The 27120-nt window shown below is 41.4% G+C and overlaps 1 protein-coding gene across 1 annotated transcript in view; it reads right to left on the bottom strand.

Moving 5' to 3' along the window:
- The window catches only part of SFXN1 (sideroflexin 1), a 50828-nt gene that overhangs the window by 7116 nt on the left and 16592 nt on the right, over positions 1-27120 (bottom strand). The window contains exons 3-10 of the mRNA XM_004043035.5: positions 13394-13564; positions 12389-12487; positions 11067-11142; positions 10403-10488; positions 9009-9136; positions 5942-5991; positions 627-676; positions 171-218 (exon numbers count right to left, since the gene is read on the bottom strand). Of these exons, the coding sequence (XP_004043083.3) occupies positions 171-218; positions 627-676; positions 5942-5991; positions 9009-9136; positions 10403-10488; positions 11067-11142; positions 12389-12487; positions 13394-13564 (708 nt within the window). The remainder of the gene's footprint in view (positions 1-170; positions 219-626; positions 677-5941; positions 5992-9008; positions 9137-10402; positions 10489-11066; positions 11143-12388; positions 12488-13393; positions 13565-27120) is intronic.

Genomic DNA, 27120 nt, shown 5'->3' with positions numbered 1-27120 from the left:
CAGATGTGGGTTTGATTTCTGCCTCCATCCCTTCCTTTTAAGAGACCGTGGCTTCAGTATCTTTTGAGTCTCAACTTCCCTGCCAATGAAATGGAATAATGGCACCTGCACCTTCAAATGGTTTTTAGGATTAATACTCATGATGATCCCGAAGAATAACAAATACATACCTTTTCTGAGGAAACAGGGCACAACACAGGGGTGTAGCAAACACCAAACTTAAAAAAAATACAAAAAAAAAGTCAGACCATTTTAAATGGTTAATTTTTCAGCTTATTTTTCTATTTTACTTTTATAACAATCCCTTCTTTCTTCAGAGCATTACGTTCTGTGTTGTCTAACAAAAATAAGTCCTGTTTGTGTAAGTTTTCTTACCTAGGATTGCCAAAATAATGAAAAAGTCACAGAGACAACAATTTAAAAAAGAATCACACGAATAGCCCCCCATGTTGTAGGTTTCTCTAAAGACAGTTTACTTCTATTTAATTATTTGGGGCCACGCATTCCAGATGTTCTGAGATGGCCTCATTTTCAAAATTTGTATCCCATATTACCCACTCACCTTTCATACGCTGTGTATTTATATTTTAAAAGAAATTAATTATGTAAAAGTAATTTCTACTCACCAGAAGCCAACTAACCCAACTTGAATGGGTGCACTCATCCATGGGAACCTCTGTGTTGAGAAATAAATGGCTTTGAATACTTTTTATACAGGGTCTTAGAGGCAATATCTTCTGATTAACTGGAAGGAACCTCTCACCACATTTCAAGATTCAGATAGAACGTGGTTAGTGAAATTTGGGGGAAATGCTGCAACAAGGGTGTTAGCCTAACTTCCTGTAACCTTCTTTGATCTGTAAATCAGCACACACGCAAAGATCAAGTGGCTTCTATTTTTCCTCCCAGTCCTCCATTTAATCTGAGCACTGCTTGGGTATATAATGGAGGTGGGGAAGTAGCTGTCATTTAATTGTAATGAATCCCCTGGCTGGGGAGGTAGGACAGCCTGGTGCCAAGGTCTCAAGTCTCCCGCCTTCCGGTTAGTTCCTGACTGTGGGGAACCACAGGCAGAGCCTAGCCTCTCCAAGCTTCCGTTTCCTTGTGATGGTACAAAATGAACATCACTAACAGCTTCCTAAAAGTGTGTGGATGAAGATATGCCAGATCACATTCATAAAGCACCTAGTATGGTGGCTGGAACATATCAGAAACCCAACAAATGCTTACCATCCCTCACCCCACTTTGCACCTCGTCTTTCTTGGTTTTAGTTGCTGTCAGTATGGTTAAAACTATTTCTGGCATAAAACATTTTTGCTAGTCACACTTTTTTTTTTTTTTAATGGAAATGAACAAGTTGGTTGGTCTTCTGGAGAATAAATGCTGTTAGATTTTTAGTTTTAAAAAAGGAGTGGTACTTAAATACACAATATAAAGAGTGATGAGATATATGGTTATATAAATAAGGCCACAGAAATCACTGCAACCAAGGTGTGAGCTGGTTGTAATGAAATCAGCCAGCTTAGTTAGGAGTCAACACAAGCTGTTAGAAGACAACATGCATGGGAGGCATACCCTGGTCCCCAAAGAGACTCCTCTGGAGAAAAGGTTCATCAGGAGGGTTGGCGTAAGGGGGGAAAGGGATGGATTAGAGAGGAAGGGAGAAGCACCGTCAAGGAAACTAGTCTTCACAGGTCACACAGAGGGGCCCCTCTCCTCAAAAGATAGAATGAAAAGGAAAACACTGTATCTTTGGCAACTGTCTCTGTTTGATGATGAAGGATTGTCATAAGGAGATGCTAAATACTCCCCAGCACTTCCTAGCCAGGTGACATCTGGGCTGGGACAGATTTGGTGATGGGAGGGTAAACATAGTACTTAGCGAGAGCCTGTGCTCTTGACCCTGTGAGAGCAGCCTCCTCATTGTAAGTAGACTCTGGTCTGCAGCAAACTGGGCTAACCTGTTACTCAAAAGAGAGCAGCTGTGTGCCACCTTGGAGGTGGGCATGTGCAAACTACGTGCTGACTGTGGCTCATGCAGAGGGTTTTGATGGAAAGGCTCTTTGCACAGCCAAGGCCCCTAGACAATTTCAGTATCCTGCAAAACCCAACCTGATGCCATGTCTTCTTCCAGCACCACCCCCGCACCCCATCCTGCCTTATTCACCCCTACCTTGCAACTAGAAAGTCTGATACTACATTAGTCAGCTGAGGATGTTTGGTGTTTCGCTAGATATTCACAACATTTCTCAAGGTAGGAACATATCTTACCTAACAGAACTGTGCAAACAGAGCAAGTTTAGATGAAAAGTCCAAATGAATTAAAGAGAGTAATTATATGTTTAAAAGATACATAAATATATATATATGTGTGTATATATATATATGTACATATATATATTCAATGAAGTAAAAAGCTTAAAAGTCAGGCTGGGTGTGGTGGCTCATGCCTGTAATCCCAACACTTTGGGAGGCTGAGGCAGGTGGATCACAAGGTCAAGAGATCAAGACCATCCTGGCTAACATGGTGAAACCCCGTCTCTATTAAAAATACAAAAATTAGCTAGGCATGGTGGTACATGCCTGTACTTCCAGCTACTCAGGAGGCTGAGGCAGGAGAATTGCTTGAACCCGGGAGGCGGAGTTTGCAGTGAGCCAAGGTTGTGTCATTGCACTCCAGCCTGGTGACAGAGCAAGACTCAGTCTCAAAAAAAAAAAAAAAAAAAAAAAAGCAAAAAACCCCCTGAAAAGTTAGTGACTCTAAATTCTTTCTCCCCCAGTGATCTAATAGCTTTATTGACATACAACTGCCCATATTTAATGTAAGTTCTGACATACATATGTGGCTGTGAAGCCATAAGCACAATCAAAATAATGAAAATACTCACCACCCCAAATGTTTTTCTTCTTCCTCGTACCACTTTGCAGTTCCTCCCTCTTCCATAAACCCTGCACCCCATTATATGGCAACCTCTCATCTTTCTGTCACTAGATATTAGTTTACATTTTCTAGGACTCGATATACAGTGTCTATTCTTTTGTGTAATTACTTTGAGACTCCTTCATGTTGTGTGTAGCACTAGTTTGTTACTTTTTATTGCTAAGTATTCCCTTGTATTCACAAGATGTTTATCCATTTTCCTTTTATTGGCATTTGAGCTGTTTCTAGTTTTTGGCTATTACAAATAAAGCTGCTATGAATATTTGTCTTTTATGGACATGTGATTCTATTTTTCCTAGGTAAAGATCTAGAAAGGAAATGGCTGGATCATAGGGCAGCATCTGTTTAACTTTGTAAGAAACTGCCTCACTATTTTCTCACATGACTGTACCACATTAATTCTCATCAGCAGTGGGGAGGGTTTCAGTTCTTCCATTTCCTCACCAACACTTGCTATGATCAATCTTTTTAGTTTTTGACATTCTAATAGGCATTTAGTGGCAGCTCCTGTGGTTTTAATCTAGATTTCCCAACGACTAAAGACACTAAGCATTTTTTAGGTGCTTGAGAACTGTATGTACTTGGTAGAGTGTCTGTTCAAACCTTTTGCCCAGCTTAAGTGTTGAGGGTCCTTTATGTATTCTGGACACAAGTCCTTTATCACATACGTGCCTTGTAAACATTTTTCCCCATGCTGTTTCTTCTCTTTTCATTTTCTGTATAGTTTTAAAGAACAGAATTTTAAAAATCCGATGAAGTCCAATTGATCAATTTTTCTTTTATGGACTGTGTTTTTTGTGTTGAGTCTAATAAGTCTTTGCCTAGCCCGTGTTCTATTGTATTTTCTTCTAGAAGTTTTACAGTTGTAGACTTTTACATTAGATTCTACGAATCACTGAGAGCTAATTTTTATATATGGTATAGTCAATTCCTTACACATTGCCTACATCCCAGCCAACCTAACCATCCACAAACCTCCAACAATTCATGCTCTGTGTACTTGCTGAGCTTCTGTAGAGCACGTGGCCCTCAGCCAGTCCTCTTCAAAGACGTCTCTGCTCACCTACACCAGTTGGGTAAGATACCTCCTATGCGCTCCCTCTGTGCCCCAAACCTTAAACGCTGCGTATTTTAACAATGTGTCTTGCGCCTCTTCCCCATATCATGCTACATGCTCCCTGAGATCAGGGGTCATATCCTCTTTCTGGGACTCTAGTGTCTACCATATTGCTTGGCATAAACAAGCATTCAGCAAAGGGCTGCTGAAAAAAACATGAATGAACAAATAAATGTTACATTCCCATTCAATTAGCAGTCCTGAAAGCCTACTGAGTAGACACAGCAGTCTACTTTTATAAAAGGGAATATAAAAGAATTAGAACTTAAGGAACAAGAACTAGCATAGGACCCAAACCATATCAATTTCACTCCCAATGAAAGTGCCATCAAGAATGACCCAAGTTTAAAGAGACAACAGGAACTATTCTTCAAGAAAACTGTTCACAGAAGCACCAGATTTTAGGCGGTGAACTTCTTGGTTTACTGCAAAAATTTCCGTGAGTCACCTGCCCACAGCTGATGCGTTTTTTTCCAGCTCTCCACTTGGGGAGAGATAAGGCGTGGGGGGATGGATGAGTCATGCTGAATGCTCCCCAAGCATCACCGTTTAAAAAAGCCCAGAATGTTCAATTAGTTTCATGTTTGCGGAGGAGTCTGGTCATTTCTAAGGTAAAAGCCCAGATAAGTACCTCCTTGCAGAGGAGGCACACCTGGCCCTGGGGCAGTGGGAACAAGCGGAAGGCCAACCAAGGCACACCACCGCATGGGCATCATGAGCTGCCAAGGAAGTGACCTCTTCAGCCTTTGTGGAAGAGGCATGGTGAAGCCCGCCTTCACAATAGAATGTGAAAGAAAGTGTTTTGAACGTGGAAAAGTAGGGATTTTAATATAAGCTGCCTCTGTGTCTATTTTAGCAATGACTATACTATTATTTCTGTCCTATGGTCCTCTCTACATGGGTGAAATGCAACACCGACATATACCAGCAACCGTGAACTTGGAGAGTGGTAGGTATGTATGGGTACCTTAACAGTATTTAGCCATTACTTTTTCAGAGCAATATCTCTCATTGAGGTCTGAAGGAGTACAGCTACAATCAGGCCCCCTTGCAGCCAGTGAGGTGCCAGGACTGAGCCATGAGCTGTCCTGATCATCTCTCTGGACCTTCACAATGGGGTTCTGAAACCAGTGGACCCTTCCATATGGGGAGTGGGGCAGGTAGGGGGCTTCGGTGGGAAGAGTAGGCATGGCGACACACTTCCAAATGATGATCAAAGGGTACAATACCAAGCAAAGCTAAAAAAACCACAACTTAAGATGAAAGTGGGGAGAACACAATAGTTATTCATCTTATCATTGTGTAACAGCCTGGAACAATGCGGCAATGGTAGGCTAAGATGGGGCTAACTGCTTTTATCATTTGCCAGCTCCTTCGCATGAGAAAATGCCAGGGTACATCTACAGAAATTTCCATCTGTCACAGCAAGAAACTTATGCAACATGCCCAACTACGTCTTCTGTTCAGCGTTTGTCACTGAGATGAGAGGAACTGTGGTAACTCTTCCCAAACTGAGACCCCATGAAGCTGCTACTCCGGATGATTTTCTTCATTCCTGATAGGATGACTACTGACTTGTACACATGTCATTCCAAATTCACATCATCTCTTCATTTTTACCCAGCCAGGCATCCAATAGATGACTGTGTGTGTAACTGAGTTACAACCTCTCAATAGTGGCAGTCTTTATTTACAAAAAGCTTTTTCAAACATCTGAGATTAGAAATAAAATCTTCCTGGGAACATCTTTTTATTTACATAAGAGCCCAGGAAACTCTGGCCTTCGGCTTCTTTACTGTTTAGGTAGCAAATAGTCTATACGGTTTGAAATCTGAAAAGAAATAAAAAGGGTTGAGAAAATGACAAAAGAACCACAGCTTACCTTCAAAAAGGCTTTCTTTTCCAAAGTGTTCATAATGAATGGAGGGATGGCTGGAAATAAAGATAGATCCACTTAAATCTTTATTTAATGCCAATTTTCGGCTTACATTTTTTTTTTCCAACCATTTGACAGAAAGCTTCTGTCACTTTTAGGCTATTTCCACTGTCACAGTAAAAACAGTTTGTAGCAATTCTTTAAATTATTACATTTGAATTCATTAAATTGAAAACTGTTCTGATTTTCTAAATTTTTGAACAGTAATATGACATCCTCTGCCAGCCAGAAAGTTTTATAATCTTGAAAAGAACTTTACTTTTAGGTTTAAGTAGGCAAAAATAAAAATATCAGGAACTTTTTCTTCCTATATTAATAAAACAAAGGGCACAAGGCAGGGAGGATGGTGTAAAGAATCCTGCCTTGGAGTCAGGCAGAAACTGCTTCCGTACAGGCTAGACCAGGGGCCCCAACCCCTGGGCCATGGACTGGTATGGATCTCTGGCCTGTTAGGAATAGGGCCGCCCAGCAGGAGGAGGGCAGTGGGCAAGTGAATGAAGCTTTAGCTGTATTTACAGCTGTTCCCCATTGCTTGCACTACACCTGAGCTCTGCCTCCTGTCAGGTCAGCGACCGCATTACATTCTCACAGGAGCCTGAACTCCATTGAGAACTGCACATACAAGGGATCTAGGCTGCCCGCTCCTCATGAGAATCTAGTGCCTGATGATCTGTCATGTCTCCCATCACCCCAAGATGGGACTGTCTAGCTGCAGGAAAACAAGCTCAGGGCTCCCACTAATTCAACATGATGGTGACTTGTCTAATTATTTCATTATATGTTACAATGTAATAATAATAGAACTAAAGTGCACAATACATGTAACGTGCTTGAATCATCCTGAAACCATCCCCCTGACCCCTGGTCCATGAAAAAGTTGTCTTCCATGAAATGGGTCCCTGGTGCTAAAAAGGTTTGGGACCGCTGGGCTAGACCATTGCTAGCTGGGTGACCCTGGAGAAGTTACCTAACTTCCCTGAGCCTCAGCTTTCTGTTTTCTTTTTCTATAAAATGGAGGAAATTGGATACAATACTGCATGTAAAACACTGGGTATGCAGTGGACAGCATTCGTTCATTTGCTGACAACTTTTATCAGGCTAAACTGTCATATCCACTACTTCAATATTACTCTTATAAATTGCACTAGGACAGAAAGATTGTATTTCTTCTCTGGGGACTAAATAGTGTTTAAAATAACCAAATCACTAGAAATGGATTTGTCCGCCTGGGCTGGCTGAACTCTAAGAGGAGTAAGGCAATTGAAAACGGAAAAGACCACAATCAAAAGCAAACCCAGGGCTGGACATGGTGGTTCACAACTGTATACCTAGCATTCGGGGTGGGCGGATCATTTGAGCCCAGGAGTTCTAGACCAATTGGGCAACATACCAAAACCCTGTTTCTACAAAATATACAAAAATCAGCTGGGTGTGGTGGCACACGCCTGTAGCCCCAGCTACTGGGGAGGCTGAGGTAGGAGGATCACCTGAGCCCAGGGAAGTTGAGGCTGCAGTGAGCCATGATCACAGCGCTGCACTCCAGCCTGAGGGACAGGGCAATATCCTGTCTCAAAAACAACGACGACAACAACAAAACAAACCCAGGGCAGAAGCTGGAGCTGCAACCTCGATTTCAGCAAATCTGGAAATCAGGGCTCAGTAGGAACACTGGGGTGGGCTCCATAGCCTCCTTTTAGGTTAGTGACAAACGTGCTGGTCCCTGGACTCAGGAGATGCTTTCCCATGTTTCAGGACTGTGGCTGTGCAGCCACCCCTACAGAACACATTAGCCTCAGACAGGGCACCAAGGCACTCCTGCATTAAACCAGATAATAGCAGTTTTCCCCCAATTTGCTGGAATGTGAATATCATATTCCTCAAAGTTTTCCTTCATGCACTTTTCTTCAACTTTTGTTGCCTGCTCTTCCTTGCCTGCTGATGAGCAGTCACAGTGACAAAAGGAATTTAAAAACCGCAAAAAAGTATTAATGGATGACTTGACAGCAGCTGATGAAGTTATACTTCATTGGAGAGCTTCATTTTAATTGCCAAGTGCTATTTGCATTCAGTTTAGATGAAAATTAAACATACTAATTTCTGTTTTTTTTCTGTGAAGAGCACTCTAACTGCCAGGCCCTCTGATTTCTCAGTCTGAGAACTTTCTTTAGGCCCCTGGTCTGAAGGTAGCTCTAAGCAGCCTTAGGGTGGACTAGAGATTCTCAGCAGAACTAAATACAATGTAGACTTTCTATCTTTGGTCATTCTGACCCCAGTCCCTATAGGGAAACCTGAGCAGTTGCTTGGCACACATTTTATCCGTAGCTGCTCTAACCATTCCAATTTGCTCCATCAGTTCCTTCTGGTCAAATTCCCATTGTATGGCCCTGGTCCAGCCCATCACTGCCTCTTGCCTGGATTACTGAGGAAGCCTCCTGCACAGCCTCCACTGCATATTCTCGTTCTCCTTCAGCCTATTCTCAACCCACCACCCAGAGCCACACAGATAAAACCTAAGTCAGACTGTGCTGCTCCTGTATTCAAAACCCTGCCCGGCTTCTTACCTCTCAGACTAAAACCCAAGTGTGAAACGCCAGGGCTGCCATCCACGCTCTGCCATCTGTGGCCTCCTGACTTCCTTCCTACTGCTCCCCACCCCTCCCACTGTGCCCCAGCTGCACCTGCACCCGTAATGCCCGCAACACACCAGGCAAACTCCTGCCTGTGGTTCCCTCTGCCAGAATATTCATCACCGATACCCACCTGGCTCACTCCCACACCTCCACCCAGTGCTCTTCCCCGGCTGCCCTACCCACATGCCCTAGCCCCATTGTCCCCTTGCCCTCATCACCACTGCACATACTATATACTTTATTTACTTGTTTATTTTCTGCCACCCCCAGTGGAAGGCAATTTCCACTAAGAGGTGCGATATATGTGTTTGTTTTCTGGTTCACGGATCCGTGAACGCTGGTTCAACTTGTATTTATGGAATAAATGACAAAGTCCTGCTAACCCATGCCAGGGGCTGCCATGAGAATCCTGGACACGACAACTTGCGTGATGGCTTGTTTCGCAGCGTTCGCCGACTCCCCCAAGCGGTTCCCATTCTCATCCGTGACGGGAATGCCAACTTTGAGTTCCCTGCAGAGCAAAACACATACAGAGAGCTCCACCAATGCCTTCAATAAACGTCCTGAAATAGTACTATGTTGGGAAAGATCAAGCCTCTACTTAATTCAAATACCCACTCAAGTGTCATTTTTGGTACTGACACATCTGTTTTTGTTTTGTTTTGTTTTTTTTTTAACAGTCTCACTCTGTTGCCCAGGCTGGAGTGTAGTGGTGGCTATCTCCACTGACTGCAACCTCCGCCTCCCGGGTTCAAAGCGACTCTCCTGCCTCAGCCTCCCGAGTAGCTAGAATTACAGGCGTGTGACAGTGTGCCGGGCAATTTTTGTATTTTTAGTAGAGACGGGGTTTTGCCATGTTGGCCAGGCTGGTCTTGAACTCCTGACCTCAGGTGATCCACTCGCCTCGGCCTCCCAAAGTGCTGAGATTACAGGCGTGAGCCACTGCGCCCAGCAGACACATCTATTTTTAAATACCATGGACAAGTTTAATCCTCCTTTGATAGAAATAAAAGTAAAACAACACTAGTAAACTTTTAAAACAGGGTGTACCTTTTTCAGGAACAATATGATTCAAAGGGTGGACACACTAACTTCAATCTATGCTCATGTGCAAATTTGAGCAACTTTCCAAACGAGAAACAGATACAATACACAGCATTATTAAGTCAACAAACTTAATATGCTGACATGGAAACAGTCACTCGCACATGGCCCTACTGTATATTTATTAACTATATTTACTAACACTAAGTATAACTTCTACCGTTACCCCTGTTTTTTGTTATCCATTCCAAAATGCTTTTGTTGTTCTTTCTTCTCCTTTAATTTTTGCCAGTTCTAAAACAATACTTCCAAAGATATAGAATAATGTACTTTAAGCCCCAAAAGAAAATTCTGGAGGAAAAAAAAGGAACCTATTTTAGAGAATAAACTTTCTTTGGATAGACTTTGTCCAACCCAAGCACAACTCAGTGTAAGCCTGAGATATATCTTTTAAACTTTTTATTATACAGACACAGAAAGACTATTCCAGCATCAGCCCCCTCCCCGCACTCCTCAGTCTGCTTCAATAATCAGTAACTCATCGCTAAGCTTGTTTTCTCAAGATGCCCATCCTCATCCCCAACCCCAGAGTATTTTGAAAGAAATCCAAGATCTCATATAATTTCACCTATACATATTAAAACAAGCATTTGAAAGTTTCAACAAAGCTAATTATTACAAGAGACTCTCCTGTCAAGCACACGTCCCTACTAAGAGTGCATATTCGTCTTACCTTTGCCTCATTAATGGAATATTAATGCAATTAGCAGCAGCTACGGCAGCAAAGGGAACAAAACGTCCTATCAGTGGTGAGACATGCTGCAGAGGAGAAAATTTCAAGAGCTTTATCTTATTTTTCCTGTACTAGTGAATGGAAATAACTTATTTCTTCTTGAAAACTCTGAAAAATGCAGAGTCCCATTTGCATAGAAACTCAGGCCAAGAATGCTTTCAAAACTTTTCCTAGCAGTATTTGTATATTTCCCACATGGGTGTGCTGGGACCATGCAAGCTTCTAAGGCCTTGTAGCTAAGTGTGGTTGCAGGAGTATGGGCTTTGGAGTGGAGAGAGAGAGAGAGAGATGCTCTTGCCTCTCTTCAGAGCTGTGGCCTGAGGCACACTGCCCTCTGCAATGCCTCTGGTGGGCTGTCAGGATGGGTGAACATTTAGCACTTCATACACAGAGTCAGGCACAGACCACAGTCCTGGTAGGTATTATTGGTGACAACTCTTCCCAAACTTATTGGAAGATATAACTAAAATATGCAGCTGAAGATAAGCACTATAACAAGAAAGCCATATGACTTGAACTAGTTTAAGAAATAGTAGAGGGATTTAGAGCCAGGCAGGTGATAACAAATTAAGCAGCTTTATTATGGAAATAAAAATCTGAGTACCTTGGTCAATGCATTGAGTCCTAGAGCTGTTGCTACGGCACCAGTTGTTGCAGAAACGTAAGCTGTTCCCAACTCACTGAAAAGAAAAAAGGATATCGTGTAGGCGACGAGGGCATGTCAGGAAACTCTGGTGCAACATTATTTGAAGAAATAAAAGGGAAATATAAAAGATCATGATTCAGAATGAAGAGTCTACAAAACAACATTCACTATCACTCCACAAGTAGGGGAATCTAGAGAAAAAGCAAGCAGATCCATAAACAATGGGATTCTTCACACGTATCTTGACTATAACTCCAAAAAAGCAGACATGTATTCTTTGAAGTGAGTTGGTTAAAATAAATAAATAAACATACAGACTTTGTATTCGTGAGAAGGAGGGGAGCTGTGTGTAGGAAGCTATGAATACAGGGGAATGCATATTGGGCTAAATGTTTGGGGTATATTTGTTTAAAAATATTTCTCAAAATATTAATATACACACTGAAAGCAAAAATGAAATGCTGCCATTTAAAAATGATATCTTAACTGTATAAAAATACTAAGTCTTATCGTCCAAAAACTATAAAGCCCAAGCAATTCTCTCTTCTTTTAAAAGAAATTTTAATTGCAATAAACACTGCTCGGTTGCAGATTTCAAGATCCTTTGTTCCATATAACAATAGTAGAAGAATATGTGTTGTCAAAAGCAATTTTAAGTGATAAAAAAGAGAAGCACTTTTCTTTCAAGTGTAATACAATTATGCTAACTAACGTTTTTGGTTAACTAATCTTGTGAACCTATTTTTTTTTTTTAACAGGTGACAAAAAATTAAAACTCATTGCTTTCTTTTGGACTCCACAGATGAGCTATTTTAAAAACATATCAGATATAAAGGTCACACCGCCATGGTCTCCCCTTGATTACTGCAGAGATCACATTTTGTCTCCTCTACTTTTAACATTGGTGTCTGTCAACTCAGGCAGGGTAGATGGGGGAACAGCCTGTCACTTAATCAGAGGCCAGGCCGGTGCTGCCTGCCATGTGTTCTACAGGGCCATGAGCTCCAGGGTGAGAAGGAGGTAACATCCTACCAGTACTTCCAAAGGCACAAGTAACGTCTGAGAAGGCAGGCTGGAAGAAGACTGTTTGATTGATAGGGAGAGAGAAAATGAAACACTTTACTTTAAAAAAGAAAAAAAGCTACAAAAAAGGATGCTACATAATATTCTGAACAATATAAAAATATGCACACATAGGCTATTTTAAACAGGAGAGTATCACCACTTAATAAAATGAAGGTTGGAGAACTGCAGAGAGTGGTCAATTCTCATAGCCTTACTTGACAGTGAGGGGTGCATCTCCACTTCTGTTGGTGTAATTGACGACGGCATTGAAGGACTGGTTAATCCACTGCCAGAACAGCACAGCCGGCGTAGTCCTAAAACAGAGGCATCTGTCACATACCCACCATCACTGGGCCCAGCCGCTGCACGGAACAGAAAACGTGAACACCAGTAACCAGAGAGGAGACGTATTGGGGAAGGGAGAAAGCCACAAGGCCACACAGGCTTAGGATCTGTGTGCTGGGCAAGCTTTTATCCTCTGGGATCATCAGTTTCCTCGTTCCGTAGATATAGATAACACCAAGCTCAGAGGGTTACTATGAGGATGAAGTAAGATAAAATTTGTAGAGAGCCTGGTACAGAATAGACATTCAATAAATGCCAGATCCCTTCTCTTGGGGAAAAAAGATACAATTTGTAGGCTAAGTGGTCCTGGGCCCTCCTAACAGCACTTGCAATGCTATATGTCTATGTCTACACATACATCTTTAATGTGCCTATATCTACACTTATACCTATACCTATATCTATATGAATGGAGTCAAAGGAGAAGTTGCCTGCAGACTCTTTATTTTCTTTCTCCACTTCATTCTCTTTTGGGGCTAAGATTTAGAAAAAAAATTCAACCTCATTTTGAACAACTAAGAAGATGCTATTTAGCAGAGGGGAAGGGTTAAAAAAAAAAAGAGTCCCAGAGTAGCAACATTCAAACATAATGGAACTAAAAGTGAAATGACTTCTTTTCTTTTACATCAATAATACCCCATTTTTTGTTTTTTATTGTCTTCAATTTTATTTTTTATTGTATATACTAAAGGAGTTCAACATGATGTTTTGATTCATAAGTACATTATGGAACGATTCAATCAAGCTAATTACCTTGTTTGTCACTTCATATACTTATGAAATAATACTTATTTCAACAAAATTATTTACATACAAAAATATACTTTGAGCTTCTGTAATGGTAAACACACTGCTGCTACATATTCATAACACACCTGTAAAACGTCATCATACAACCTGTGATGGTCATGTTCATGGGAACCTGGGCTGACATTCTTCCTATCAAAATCATCTTCTCACCAGTGTCAGGATGAAAAGCTGAATCATAGATGTACTTTGCTCTCCACAATTCATTTTCTGTAAGACCAGGAGGAACAATTCCTTGCCTAAGAAAACAACAAATAATATGGCAATTGCTCATTTCAAATATCTCCCCAGTGTCCTAGAGACAAGTGGCTACAAGGTTTTAAAAGTTTATGCTCTGGCTGGGTGTGGTGGCTTACGCCTGTAATCCCAGCACCGTGGGAGGCTGAGGCAGGTGGATCACAAGGTCAAGACATCGAGATCATCCTGGCCAAGATGGTGAAACCCGTCTCTACTAAAGATACAAAAATTAGCCGAGTGTGGTGGCACCCGCCTGTAATCCCAGCTACTCAGGAGGCTAAGGCAAGAGAATTGCTTGAATCTGGGAGGCAGAGGTTACAGTGAGCCGAGATCGCACCATTGCACTCCAGCCTGGTGACAAAGCGAGACTCTGTCTCAAAAAAAAAAAAAAAAGTTTATGCTCACCTAAAACACTTGTGCCTAGATGGAGTGACAAATTTGTTACATATAGTCAGTAAAAATTTCAAAACACACAGGACAATAAACACTTAAAATGAACATTTCAGGCTGGGCGTGGTGGCTTATGCCTGTAATCTCAGCACTTTGGGAGGCTGAGGCAGGAGGATTGCTTGAGCCCAGGAGTTCAAAACCAGCCTGAGCAACATGGTGAGACTCTGTCTCTGCAAAAAAATAAAAATAAATAAAAACTAGTCAGGCATTGTGGCATATGCCTGTGGTCCCAGCTACCTGGGAGGCTGAGGCAAGAGGATCACTTGAGCCCGGGAGGTTGAGGCTGCAGTGAGCAGTCATCACACCACTGTACTCCAGCCTGGGCAGAGAAAGACCCTCTCAAAAAAAAAAAAAAAAAAAAAAAAAAAATCAAATCTATTCATCTCAAATTATCTGTAGTTTGGAAAAGCCAGAAAAGAAATTATATATAGGGAATAGGAAAGCATTCAATTTTGAAATATTCTTCAAGTGACATATTTTATAATGTATTTTGAATTTGTAAACTCTAAAATACTTTAAACAATTAGACAAAAGTTATGGTAATCAAGGATATTAAATATTTTTATACCTATAGAATGAAAAGCTAGTTCAGGAAGAATTTATTTATTTATTTATTTATTTTAAAGACAGGGTCTCACTCTGTCACCCAGGCTGGAGTGCAGTGGCATGATCTCAGCTCACCGCAGCCTTGAACTGCTGAGCTCAAGTGATCCTCCCACCTCAGTTTCCTGAGTAGCGAGGACTATAGGCATGCGCCACCATGCCTGGTTAATTTTTTTGCATTTTTTGTAGACACAGGATTTCACCATGTTGCCCAGGCTGGTTCTGAACTCTTGGGCTTAGGCGATCTGCCTGCCATGGCCTCCAAAGTGCTGGACTACAGGCGTGGGCCACCATGCCCAGTCTCAGAAGACTCTTGATGAAAAAAAAAATTAGGTACCTCATTCTTCTTCCCTTTATCAAAGAAGCACATATTCATTGTCAAAAATTGAGAAAACACAGGAATCCATTAGAGCAATTAAAATCCCTCAAGTCTTTACCTACTCATCTCCACTGGTAATGTTTTCATGCATGTATCTTCAGTCTCTCTTCTAGAAGCTAAATGTGATGTGTTTACTTAAAGACATCACACCAGACCTGCTGCTTTATAACCACCTTCTTTATTCAGTAATATACTGTAAACATTTCTCTCTGTCTTCAGATATTCTTCTAGATACTGGGTTGAACAGTGTCTCCCCCAAAATTCATGTCCACCTGCAACCTCAGAATGTGACCCTATTTGGAAATGGGATCTTTGCAGATGCAATTAGTTCAAATGACGGCATACTGGATTAGAGTGGTCCCTGAATCCAATGAATGGTGTCCTTATAGGAAGGCCATGAGCAATCAGACACAGAAGAAGGCCAAGTAATGAAGGAGGCAGAGATGACAGCAATGTACCCATAAGCCAAGGCGCACCAAAACATTCCTAGAGCCTCTAGAACCTTGGAAGCCGCAAGGAAGGATTCTTAGAGGGAGCATGGCCCTGTTGACACCTTGACATCAGACCTCGAGCCTCCGTAACTGTGAGGCTCAAGTTGGTGGCAATTTGTTACGGCAGCCTTAAGAAATTAATAGGCTGGGCATGGTGGCTCACGCCTGTAATCCCAGCACTTCGGGAGGCCAAGGTGGGTGGATCACGAGGTCAGGAGTTCAAGACCAGCCTGGCCAACATGGTGAAAACCCGTCTCTACTAAAAATACAGAAATTAGCCAGGTGCAGTGGCAGGCAACTGTAATCCCAGCTGCTCAGGAGGCTGAGGCAGGAGAATCACTTGAACCTGGGGGGCAGAGGTTGCAGTAAGCTGAGATTGCGCTACTGCACTCCAGCCTGGGCAACAGAGTGAGACTCTGTCTCAAAAAAAAAGAAATGAATACACCATCTTTTTAAGTACTGTATAGTATTCTCCTACATGATTATAAGATACTGTAATATATACCAATCTCCTAGTGTTGGGCATATTAATTGCTTCTAATTTTACTCCATTTGTAAAGGATGAGGAAGTAAATAAACCCTCATACATAAATCTATCCCCACATCCAAGATTATTCTGAAAGAAATGAGTAAATATGCTGGAACAAAAGCTATGTACAACATTAAAACTTTGGCTATGTCTTCTATCTTTTTTCTCTACTTGACTAGTCTTTTTTTAAAAAATCACCATCCACAGCAGCATCATTGTTATTTATGTAATTTGTACGCATATTTTATACACTGCGATTAACCCCAATTTTTATTTTTTTGGTTGTGTTATCTGCTGTCCTGAAAATTATTATTTTTATGTAATCAGGTAGGAATAAAGTTTCTATCTAGAAAGATTATACAAATGTTCACCGATATTTCTAGCATTCTCAGAATAGTTGTTTTCTTTTTGTCATTTAGGTTTTTAATGAATTTGGAATTTATCTTGATATGAAAATGTGGACCGAGCACAATGGCTTACGCCTGTAATCCCAGCACTTTGGGAGGCCGAGACGGGCAGATCACCTGAGGTCAGGAGTTTGACACCAGCCTGGCCAACATGGTGAAATCCCATCTCTACTAAAAAATATAAAACTTAGCTGGGCATGGTGGCAGGCGCCTGTAATCCCAGCTGCTCGTCCAGGCTGAGGCAGAATTGCTTGAACCCGGGAGGCAGAGACTGCAGTGAGTCAAGACAGTGCCACTGCACTCCAGCCTGGGCAACAAGAATGAAACTAAGTCTCAAAAGAAAAGAAAAGAAAATGTGAAACGTTCTTAACTTTCTCTTTTGGCTGGCCTGCATCAGTTGAGAGTTTGTGAATAGTAGCCTTGATTTCTAGACTTTCTATTGTGTTTCCACTTATCTACACATTCTGATGCCAATACCCACCATTTTAACTTGACAGTCAATTTTAATGTTGGGTAGAGCAACTGTCCCACATGCTACTCTTCTTTTTCTTTTTCTAAGATGCCTTATACTAATTTATTCTCCCAGATAAACCTTAGAATTATTATTATTATTATTGAGAAGGAGTTGCACTCTTGTCGCCCAGGCTGGAATGCAATGGCACGATCTTGGCTCACTGCAACCTCCGCCTCCTGGGTTCAAGCGATGCTCCTGCCCCGGCCTCCTGGGTAACTGGGATTACAGGCACCCGCCACCACATTCAGCTTTTTTTTTTTGTATTTTTAGTAGAGATGGGGTTTCACCATGTTGGCCAGGCTGGTCTTGAACTCTTAACCTCAGGTGATGCCCCTGCCTCGGCCTCCCAAAGTGCTGGGATAACAGGCATCAGTCACTGCACCCGGTCAGAATTATTTTATCAGTTTTACAGGTGATCACAATTGTAATTTGACTGAAATCGTATTAATCTGGAGAAAACTGACACCTCTACAATCTCCAGCCTTTCTCCCCAGGCCTACTGCACATTTCTCCATTTACTCAAACTTAACATGATTCCAAATGTTTTCATCATTGACGCAAATTTCTGGGTACATTTCTTCCCAAGTACTTTACATTTTTAAAAAATTGTTCTGGCCGGGCGCGATGGCTCACGCCTGTAATCGCAATACTTTGGGAGACCGAGGCAGGTGGATCATGAGGTCAGGAGATCAAGACCATCCTGGCTAACACAGTGAAACCTCGTCTCTACTAAAAATACAAAAAATCAGCTGGGCGTGGTGGCGGGCGCCTGTAGCCCCAGCTACTCAGGAGGCTGAGGCAGGAGAATGGCGTGAACCCGGGAGGCAGAGATTGCAGTGAGCCAAGATCGCGCCACTGCACTCCAGCCTGGGTGACAGAGCAAGACTCCGCACCCCGCCCCCCCCAAAAAAATTGTTCTTATGAAGTGAATAAAAAACAATGTCTAATTGCTTGTTGCTTTTATACAGGAAACTACTGTTGTGTCTATTATAAATAGCCCCCTCATTGTATTTTAATTTGTTCTGTGGTTGTTCAGTTGGTTATGGTCTCTTCTTTTTTTTTTTGAGATGGAGTCTTGCTCTGTTGCCAGGCTGGAGTGCAGTCATGCAATGTTGGCTCACTGCAACCTTCACCTCCCAGGTTCAAGCGATTCTCCTGCCTCAGCCTCTGGAGTACCTGGGACTACAGGTGTGTGCCACCACGCCCGGCTAGTTTTTGTGTTTGTAGTAGAGACGGGGTTTCACGACGTTGGCCAGGCTGGTGTTGAACTCCTGACCTCAGGTGATTTGCCTGCCCTGGCCTCCCAAAGTGCTGGGATTACAGGCGTGAGCCACCTCGCCCGGCCGAGTATTCTCATACATATTACATACATTATGGAAAAAAAAGAAAGGGCTCATGTCCAAGTTGGGGAAAAATGATTAAGCAGCTTTATTTTCACTCCTGGACTTTTTGGAAACTTCGAACAGTTAATAGAATGTGACATTCTCAAGAGTGGAATGCAAACTTTCTCAAACTTGACTACCAAAATCCTCTCCCTTTTTCTCTCTGCCTCTCTTGATCCCTCTCTCCCTTCCCCCACCCCCCTCTTTTCTTTCTGTAAGTATTCCATAGGATTCCTTTTTTTTTTTTTTTTGAGATGGAGTGTCACTCTTGTTTCCCAAGCTAGAGTGCAACGGCGCAATCTTGGCCACTGCAACCTCTGCCTCCCGGGTTCAAGCAATTCTCCTGCCTCAGCCTCCCGAGTAGCTGGGATTACAGGTGCGTGCCACCATGCCTGGATAATTTTTTGTATTTTTAGTAGAAACGGGGTTTCACCACGTTAGCCAGGCTGGTCTCGAATTCCTGACCTCTGGTGATCCACTTGCCTTGGCCTCTCAAAGTGTTGAGATTACAGGAGTGAGACACCACGCCCGGCCAGGGTTCCTTTCCTTTAGAGGTCTTTTTGGGAAGTTCAGTTCTAGTGTTCCATTATTTCGTGCATTGCTCACTACTGATGTGGGATATGCATTCTTCATAATTAAAGAAGTACTACCCATTATGCCTAGCTGATTAATTATTTTATGGGAAATAGATATATAATTTTACCTTCTTTTGGGCATCTATCAAGATGTGGCTTTTTTGCTCTGACATACTGATGTGATAAATTACATGAATAAATGTGCTAAATATAAATCACCTTTTCATTCTTGGAATAAATTCTACCAGTTCATGTTTTAACACAAGGTTGGATGCTATGTGTTGGTGTTTTATTTTGGATTTTTGCATTATCAATTTGTCAGACAGGCCATTGTTTCTTTTTGTATTTTTTTATCATTTATTGTATCAGGGTTGCAATGAATCGGGAAGCATTTCCTTTTTTTCTATGATCTCGTAACATTTTAAAATTAAATCAGCTTTATTGAGGTATAATTTAAATACCATAAAAGTCATCCACTTTAAGTGTCCAATTTGATAAGCTTTGAAAAAATGTACTCGGTGGTGTAACCGCCCCGGAATTGTGGTACAGGATATTTCCATGTCTCCAACAGTTCCCTTGGGCCCCCCTGGAGTTATTTCCTCACTTTCTGCCAACCAATGGATCTATTTTCTAACACTATATTACCTTTTCAAGAATTTCACACAAACGGAATCATACAGTGAGTAGATATATATTTTGTGTATTTTGTGTCTGACCTCTTTCACTTTGCATAACACTTTTGAGATGCACCCTGTTGTTTATATGAGTTGGTTAATCTGTTCGATGGATGGATGTACCAGTTATTTATTTATTTTTTATTATTATTATTATTTTGAGATGGAGTTTTGTTCTTGTTGCCCAGGCTGGAGTGCAATGGCGTGATCTTGGCTCACTGCAACCTTTGCTTCCCGGGTTCAAGCGATTCTCCTGCCTCAGCCTCCCAAGTAGCTGGGATTACAGGCATGTGCCACCATGCCCGGCTAATTTTTTATATTTTTAGTAGAGACAGGGTTTCTCCATGTTGTCCAGGCTGGTCTTGAACTCCTGAGCTCAGGCAATCCTCCCGCCTCCGCCTCCCCAAGTGCTGGGATTACAGGCATGAGCCACTGTGCCCAGCCAGTAGGTTATTTATCAATTCTCTTTTCAGTTATTCTGAAACTGCTTTTGCAAAATTATAACTAAGGAAATTATGACAGTGAAAGAAATCAGAACTAACGGACTCTATCTTGCTTGTAATCCTTAATCTGTTCTTTTTCATTCCTGGGCATAGGCTGAACTAACCTTGGGAAGGAATTCAGTTCACGGTCTGACTCTGAAACAAAATTGATAACACCCCCCAAGACCCCCTTCTTGCCTGGGGTCCAGTCTGTCTTTACAGGACTACCAAATTAGCTACAAGATTAGAAATTACAGTTTAGGGGTCATGCAGTCTCTGGCTCCAAGAATCTGAACCTCCCCAAATTGCTCCTGGGGCTAACATCACTGTATTGTAAAACCTAAGATCAGTGTTTGAGATATTTTGCACTTTGGATCAGCTGACACCATCCAGACCAGTAATCTGGCCCAACCAGTTCTGCCATCGCACCCAGGAAGAGAAGACATTAAAAAACCTTGCTTCAACCCCCTACAAGTCCATCTACAACCTGACCAACCAGCATTCCCCACTTCCCAAGCCCCTACCTACCAAATTTTCTTCAAAAACTCTGATCACCGAATGCTCAGGGAGACTGATTTGAATAATAATAAAACTCTGGTCTCCCTCACAGCCGGCTCTGCATGAATTGCTCTTTCTCCATTGCAATTCCCGTCTTGATAAATCGGTTCTGTCTAGGCAGCAGGTAAGGTGAACCCACTGGGTGATTACAAAGTCTAGTAGGTGAAGTAGGTGTGAAGTAGCATCTTCTTGTGGATTTGCATTTCCCTAGTAACTAATATGCTGAGCATAGTTCCATATGCTTACTTGCTATTCCTGTATTTTCTATGGTGAAGTGTCCTAAGTCTACTCAAATCTTTTGTCCATTTAAAAAAATTGGGTTGGGTAATTACTGGATGGATATAGTTCAAGTGATATAGTTCAGTATTGATAAGAGTTCTTTATATCTTCTGGATACAAATCCTTTATGAGATACAAGTTTTGCAAATATTTTCCTTGTCTGTGAATTGCATTTTTATTTTCTAAACAGTGTCTTCTGTCATAAAAAGACTTCACTTTTGATGAAGTCCAGTTTATCAGTGTTTTTCTCTTCTTTCTGCTTCAATTGATCATTGTTCATTCTTATATCTTATCTAAGAAATGTTTGCCCATACTGCCGGGCGCGGTGGCTCCCGCTTGTAATCCCAGCACTTTGGGGGCCGAGGCGGGCGGATCACGAGGTCAGGAGATCAAGACCATCCTGGCTAACACAGTGAAACCCTGTCTCTATTAAAAATACAAAAAATTAGCTGGGCGTGGTGGCACGCACCTGTAATCCTAGCTACTACGGAGGCTTAGGCAGGAGAATAGCTTGAACCTGGGAGGCGGAGGTTGCAGTGAGCCGAGATCGTGCCACTGCACTCCAGCCTGGGTGACAGAGCGAGACTCTGTCTCAAAAAAAAAAAAAAAAAAAAACTTTGCCCATATCAAAGTCATAAAGATTTTCTCCAGGTTTCTCTAGAAGTTGAATAGTGTTAGCTAGTATATTTAGGTCTACTATTCATTTCAAGCTAAATTTTGTTTATAGGATGAGTTAAGGATCAAGAGCCATTTTTTACATAAGAATCTAATTTTTCCAGAACTATTCATTGAACAGAGTATCCTTTCCTCATTGAAATATCTTGGCTCCTTTACATAAAATCAGTTAACTATACACATTTGTGCCTATTTCAGGATTCTCTTCTGTTACATGGATCTAAATGTGTCTCCTTACAACAATGCTAAACTGTCGTTACTACGAGAGCTTTATAGTCCGTTTTAAGACCAGGTAGTGTGAGTTTCTCAGCTTCATTCTTTTTCAAAATTGTTTCCAATATTCTAGGCTCCCTGTATTTCCACATAAACGTTAGAAGTAGCTTGTCAGTGTCTAAAAAGAGCCTGCTGCAGTTTTGATGATTACAATGAATCTTACATCAATTTGGGAAGAGATGACATCTTAACAATATTGAGTCTTCCAATACAGGAACACTGTATATCTCTCCAGTTTTTAAAAAAACCCAAGCTCTGTTTTTTCTCTGTAATTTGTGTGTGTGTGTGTGTGTGTGTGTGTGTGTGTGTGTGTTGGTGTACAGGCATTTTATATATTTTGTTAAAGTGATCTCCAAGTACTTAATATTTTTGTTGCTACTGAAAATGGTATTATTTTAAAAATTTCAAAATTACAGTTGTTAATTGCTACTAGATAGGAATGAAATTGATTTTTGTATATTGATCTTGTATCTTGTAACCTTACTAAACCCATTCATCCTAGTTGGTTTTTTCGTAAATTCTTTTTTTTGAGACAGAGTTTTGCTCTTGTCACCCAGGCTGGAGTACAATGGTGCAATCTCAGCTCACTGCAACCTCTACCTCCCAGGTTCAAGTGATTCTCGTGCCTCAGCATCCCAAGTAGCTGGGATTACAGGCATGCGCCACCAGGCCTGGCTAATTTTGTATTTTTAGTAGAGACAAGGTTTCACCATGTTGGCCAGGCTGGTCTTGAACTTCTGACCTCAGGTGATCCACCCGCCTTGGCCTCCCAGAGTGCTGGGATTACAGGCATGAGCCACTGCGCCTGGCCTGGTAAATTCTTTCTATATAGATGATCACGTTTTCTGTGAATAAGGAAAGTTTTACTTTTTCATTTCCTATCTTTGTCTTTTTTGAAAAAAAATGTTTAAATTTTCTCTTATTGCCCTAGTTAGAACCTCTAGCACAACGGAAGAAAAGTAATGAGAGCAGAAATCCTTGCCTTGCTCCCCAGTCTTAGGAGGAACGTGTTCATACTTTCACCATTAGGTTTGATGTTAGTCGTAGGGTTTTTGTAGTTGTACCTTCCCCTTCTATTCCTAGTTTGCTGACAGCTGTATCATGAATGGATGTTGGATTTTGTCTGCTTTTTCTGCATCTATTGATATGATAATACGGTTTTCTGTTCTAGTCTACTGATACAGTGATTTTTAAATGTTAAACCAATCTTGCATTCTTGTCATAACTCCACTTGAGTTCTGTTTATTTTGGGTATTGCCCTTTCTGGGTAGATTTGTTAAATTCTGTTAAGAATTTTTGTGTCTATGTTTATGAGGGGTGTTAGTCATTTTTCCTCTAATCCCTTTTTCTGGTTTTGCATCAGGGTACTTGTAGCTTCATGAAATGAATGATGAAGTGTTTCCTGACTCTTCTGCTTTCTGCTGGAGTTTGTGGTTTGATATCCTTTTTTTTTTTTTTTCTTTCTTGAGACAGAGTCTCACTCTGTCGCCCAGGCTGGAGTGCAGTGGTGCCATCTCGGCTCACTGCAACCTCCGCCTCCTGGGTACAAGCAATTCTCCTGCCTCAGCCTCCCAAGTAGCTGGGATAACAGGCATAAGCTACCACACTCGGCTAATTTCTGTATTTTTAGTAGAGACGGGGTTTTACTATGTTGGCCAGGATGGTCTCGAACTCCTGGCCTCAGGTGATTCGCCCGCCTCAGCCTCACAAAGTGCTGGGATTACAGGCGTGAGCCACTGCGCCTGGCTGGTTTGATATTCTTCCTGTGAAAAAATTCTTTCTTTACCTGTGTAAAGCCATCTGGCCTTTGAGATTTTTGTGGGAAAGATTTTTATTTTATTACCATCTTGCTGTTTGTTTTCTGTTTGTCTCATCTCCTCCTCATTCCTTTTTTCCCCCCTTTCCCTGCCTTCTTTTGGATTGAGTCAATTTTGGTAACCTATATACTGTATTCATAGAATGTTATATATTTCACTAAGATTTTTAAAATCTTTAGCAAAAAAGCTACATAGTAGGCTTTATTTTTATATTCTATTTCTCTTTTAGGTAGCTTTCTTACTCCTTTTGTTATATATTTTGAGTTTTATTTGTTTTCTTTAGATTGGTTAGACTTACCAGAGGCTTATCCTTTTCTGGATTTATCAAAGGACAATTTCTTACATTTATTTTTTAATCCTATTAATTAATTTCAGACTGTTAAAATGAACTCCTCTCTGTTTTGAAAAGCAGTGTATGTAGTAGTTAACAGCATGAACTCTGCGGTCAGATCGTCTGGATTTTAATCCTGGCTCTACCACCTACCGCAGCAGGATTCTGTTACCACCTCTGTTTCTTAATCTGAAAAATGGAAATAACATTATCTACCCTCAAAGGTTGTGAGGGTTAAATTAGTAAATGTGAAATGATTAAAGCCGTCAGTATCCAGCACTCAGGAAGTACCTTGCAGGGTTTACTATTTTCCTATTATTCTGCTGTTCTCTAATTTCTTAGGCTGGGTTCTCAGTTCATTCATTGTCAGCTTTTATTGTTTAATCACAGAGATATGTAAAGCTATAAACTTTCCTCTGAGTACAATTCCTTAAAGTTTCTTATCACTGCACCCGGCCCTATGATTGTGTTCTAATCAAGTTCTATTTGTATTGCTAACCACCCTTTCTTTGTATATTTTGATGGAACACCACTGGCTTATGAATACTGTCTGTTCGGCATTCACTATATCTTTATCAATATCAAAATATTTGGATCTATTTGCCCAGAATTGTGATTTCCTACTTTTTATTTGCAATTACCTTTGTCCTGCTTTTTAATGTTAGCCATTTTTATTACTTTCTTTTTGGTTCATATAGCATTGTTCAAATAGCATTGTGGGTATCCCACTAGAACTATATATTGGCAGTCATACTTAAAACATGATACCTCTTCAACCCTAACTAGCCCTTGAACTAATCTCCCCTGAAGGTTCATGGCTGATTTATCTCTTGATGGGGAGGTAGGAAACTCTGAGTTATTTCTTACATACTGATTTAACAACTGGCTTACTGATTTATATATATAAAAGTATATAGGCGAGGCATGGTGGCTTACGCCTGTAATTCCAGGACTTTGGGAGGCTGAGGTGGGCAGATCACTTGAGTTCAGGAGTTCAAAACCAGCCTGGCCAACATGGTGAAACACCGTCTTACTAAAAACACGAAAATTAGCTGGGCATGGTGGCAGGCGCCTGTAATTCCAGCTACTTGGGAGGCTGAGGCAGGGAGAATTGCTTGAACCCAGGAGGCGGAGGTTGCAGTGAGCTGGCGTGCCACTGCACTCTAGCCTGGGTGACCGAGCAAGACTCCGTCTCAAAAAAAAAGAAAGAGTATCTATCAGCACAGAACCTAACAAATACCTCAAAGCTAATCTGGAACAGGCCTAGGCAATTTATCACCCAGACTTTAAGGGTCTATATGCTTTAAAAAGGTGAAGAGAAAAAAAAAGGGAGACATTTAGGGATTCTTGGAAAAATGTACTGTAATTTCGTAAGTACAATTACATCATGCAAGCTTCAGGTATTCTAAGTGGGATGTCATATCATCACTGAGCTTTTTAAGTGTTTCCACCCAATTTTAAAGTCTTTGATTTTTAAAATTTTTAATTTGTTGTTATATTAGTAAATTATTAAGGCTTACAATTTTCTGTTCATGCATATTTTACTCACTTTAAAATGAAACATGTTAATGCATTTATTGAATATAGTAAGGAGCAAAATCATGTATATTTCTGAGTTTTGTTCCTATTTGAGACAAGATGTTTTAATTCTTCCATTTCCTTTTTGTTTTTTGACACTATAATCTAGGGCTTTAGATTCAGATAGCCATTACTATTTTTTTTTTGAGATGGAGTCTCACTCTGTTGCCCAGGCTGGAGTGCAGGGAGCAATCTCGGCTCACTGAAACCTCTGCCTCCCGGGTTCAAGTGATTCTCCTGCCTCAGCCTCCCGAGCTGGGATTATAGGTGCGCGTCACCATGCCTGGCTATCTATTACAATTTTTTATAACACACTTTTAAGGCCGGGAGTGGTGGCTCACGCCTGTAACCCCACCACTTTGGGAGGCTGAGGAGGGCGGATCACTTGAGGTCAGGAGTTTGAGACCAGCCTGACCAACATGGAGAAAGTCCATCTCTACTAAAAATACAAAATTAGCCAGGTGTGGTGGTGCGTGCCTGTAATCCCAGCTACTCTGGAGGCTGAGGCAGAAGAATCGCTTGAACCTGGGAGGCGGAGGTTGCCGTGAGCTGAGATTGCGCCACTACACTCCAGCCTGGGCAACAAGAGCAAAACTCTGTCTCAAAAAAAAAAAAAAAAAAAAAACCACTTTTAATTTCTTTTATTCTATACAGTATTTCATACTAGAGATAAAACTATTTCTGTGTGTTTCAACATTCATCACTTGTCTATTTATATGACTTTCTTATATTTTTCTTTTTTTATTGTAGTAAAAGATTCGTAACATAAAATTTACCATTTTAACCCCTTTTTTTTTTTGAGACGAAGTCTTGCTCTGTCGCCCAGGCTGAAGTGCAGTGGTGTGATCTCAACTCACTGCAACCTCCGCCTCCCGGGTTCTAGTGATTCTCCTGCCTCAGCCTCCTGAGTAGCTGGGATTATAGGCGTGCATCACCATACTCGGCTAATTTTTGTATTTTTAGAAGAGACGGGGTTGCACCATGTTGGTCAGGCTGGTCTCAAACTCCTGACCTCAAGTGATCCTCCCACCTTGGCCTCCCAAAGTGCTGGGATTACAGGCATGTGCCACCACCCCCAGCCATTTTAACCATTTTTAAGTATACAATTCTGTGGCATTAAGTACATTCACATTATTGTGTGGTCATCACCACTATCCACGTCTAGAACATTTTCATCTTCCCCAACAAAAACTTTGTCCCCATTAAACACTAACTCCCCATTCCCTCTTCCCCCAGCCCCTGGCAACTTCCCCTCTATGTTCTGTCTCTGAATTTGACTACTCTAGGTACCTCACATAAATGAAATCACACAATATTTGTCCTTTTGTGACTAGCTTATTTCACTCAACATAATGTCTTCATGGATCAACCATGTTGTAGCATGCATCAGAATCTCCTTCCTTTTGAAGGCTGAATGCTATTTCATTGCATGGGATTCCACTGTATGGCGGGACCACATTTGTTCATCCACTCATCTGCTGATGGACACCCGGGTTGCTTCCAACTTTTGGCTGCTGTGAATAACGCTGCTATGTACATGAGTGTACAAGGATCTGTTCGA

Source organism: Gorilla gorilla, chromosome 4 (assembly GCF_029281585.2).
Source record: "Gorilla gorilla gorilla isolate KB3781 chromosome 4, NHGRI_mGorGor1-v2.1_pri, whole genome shotgun sequence".
Taxonomy (NCBI): Eukaryota; Metazoa; Chordata; class Mammalia; order Primates; family Hominidae; genus Gorilla; species Gorilla gorilla.
This window is presented reverse-complemented; position numbering and strand designations above follow the sequence as displayed.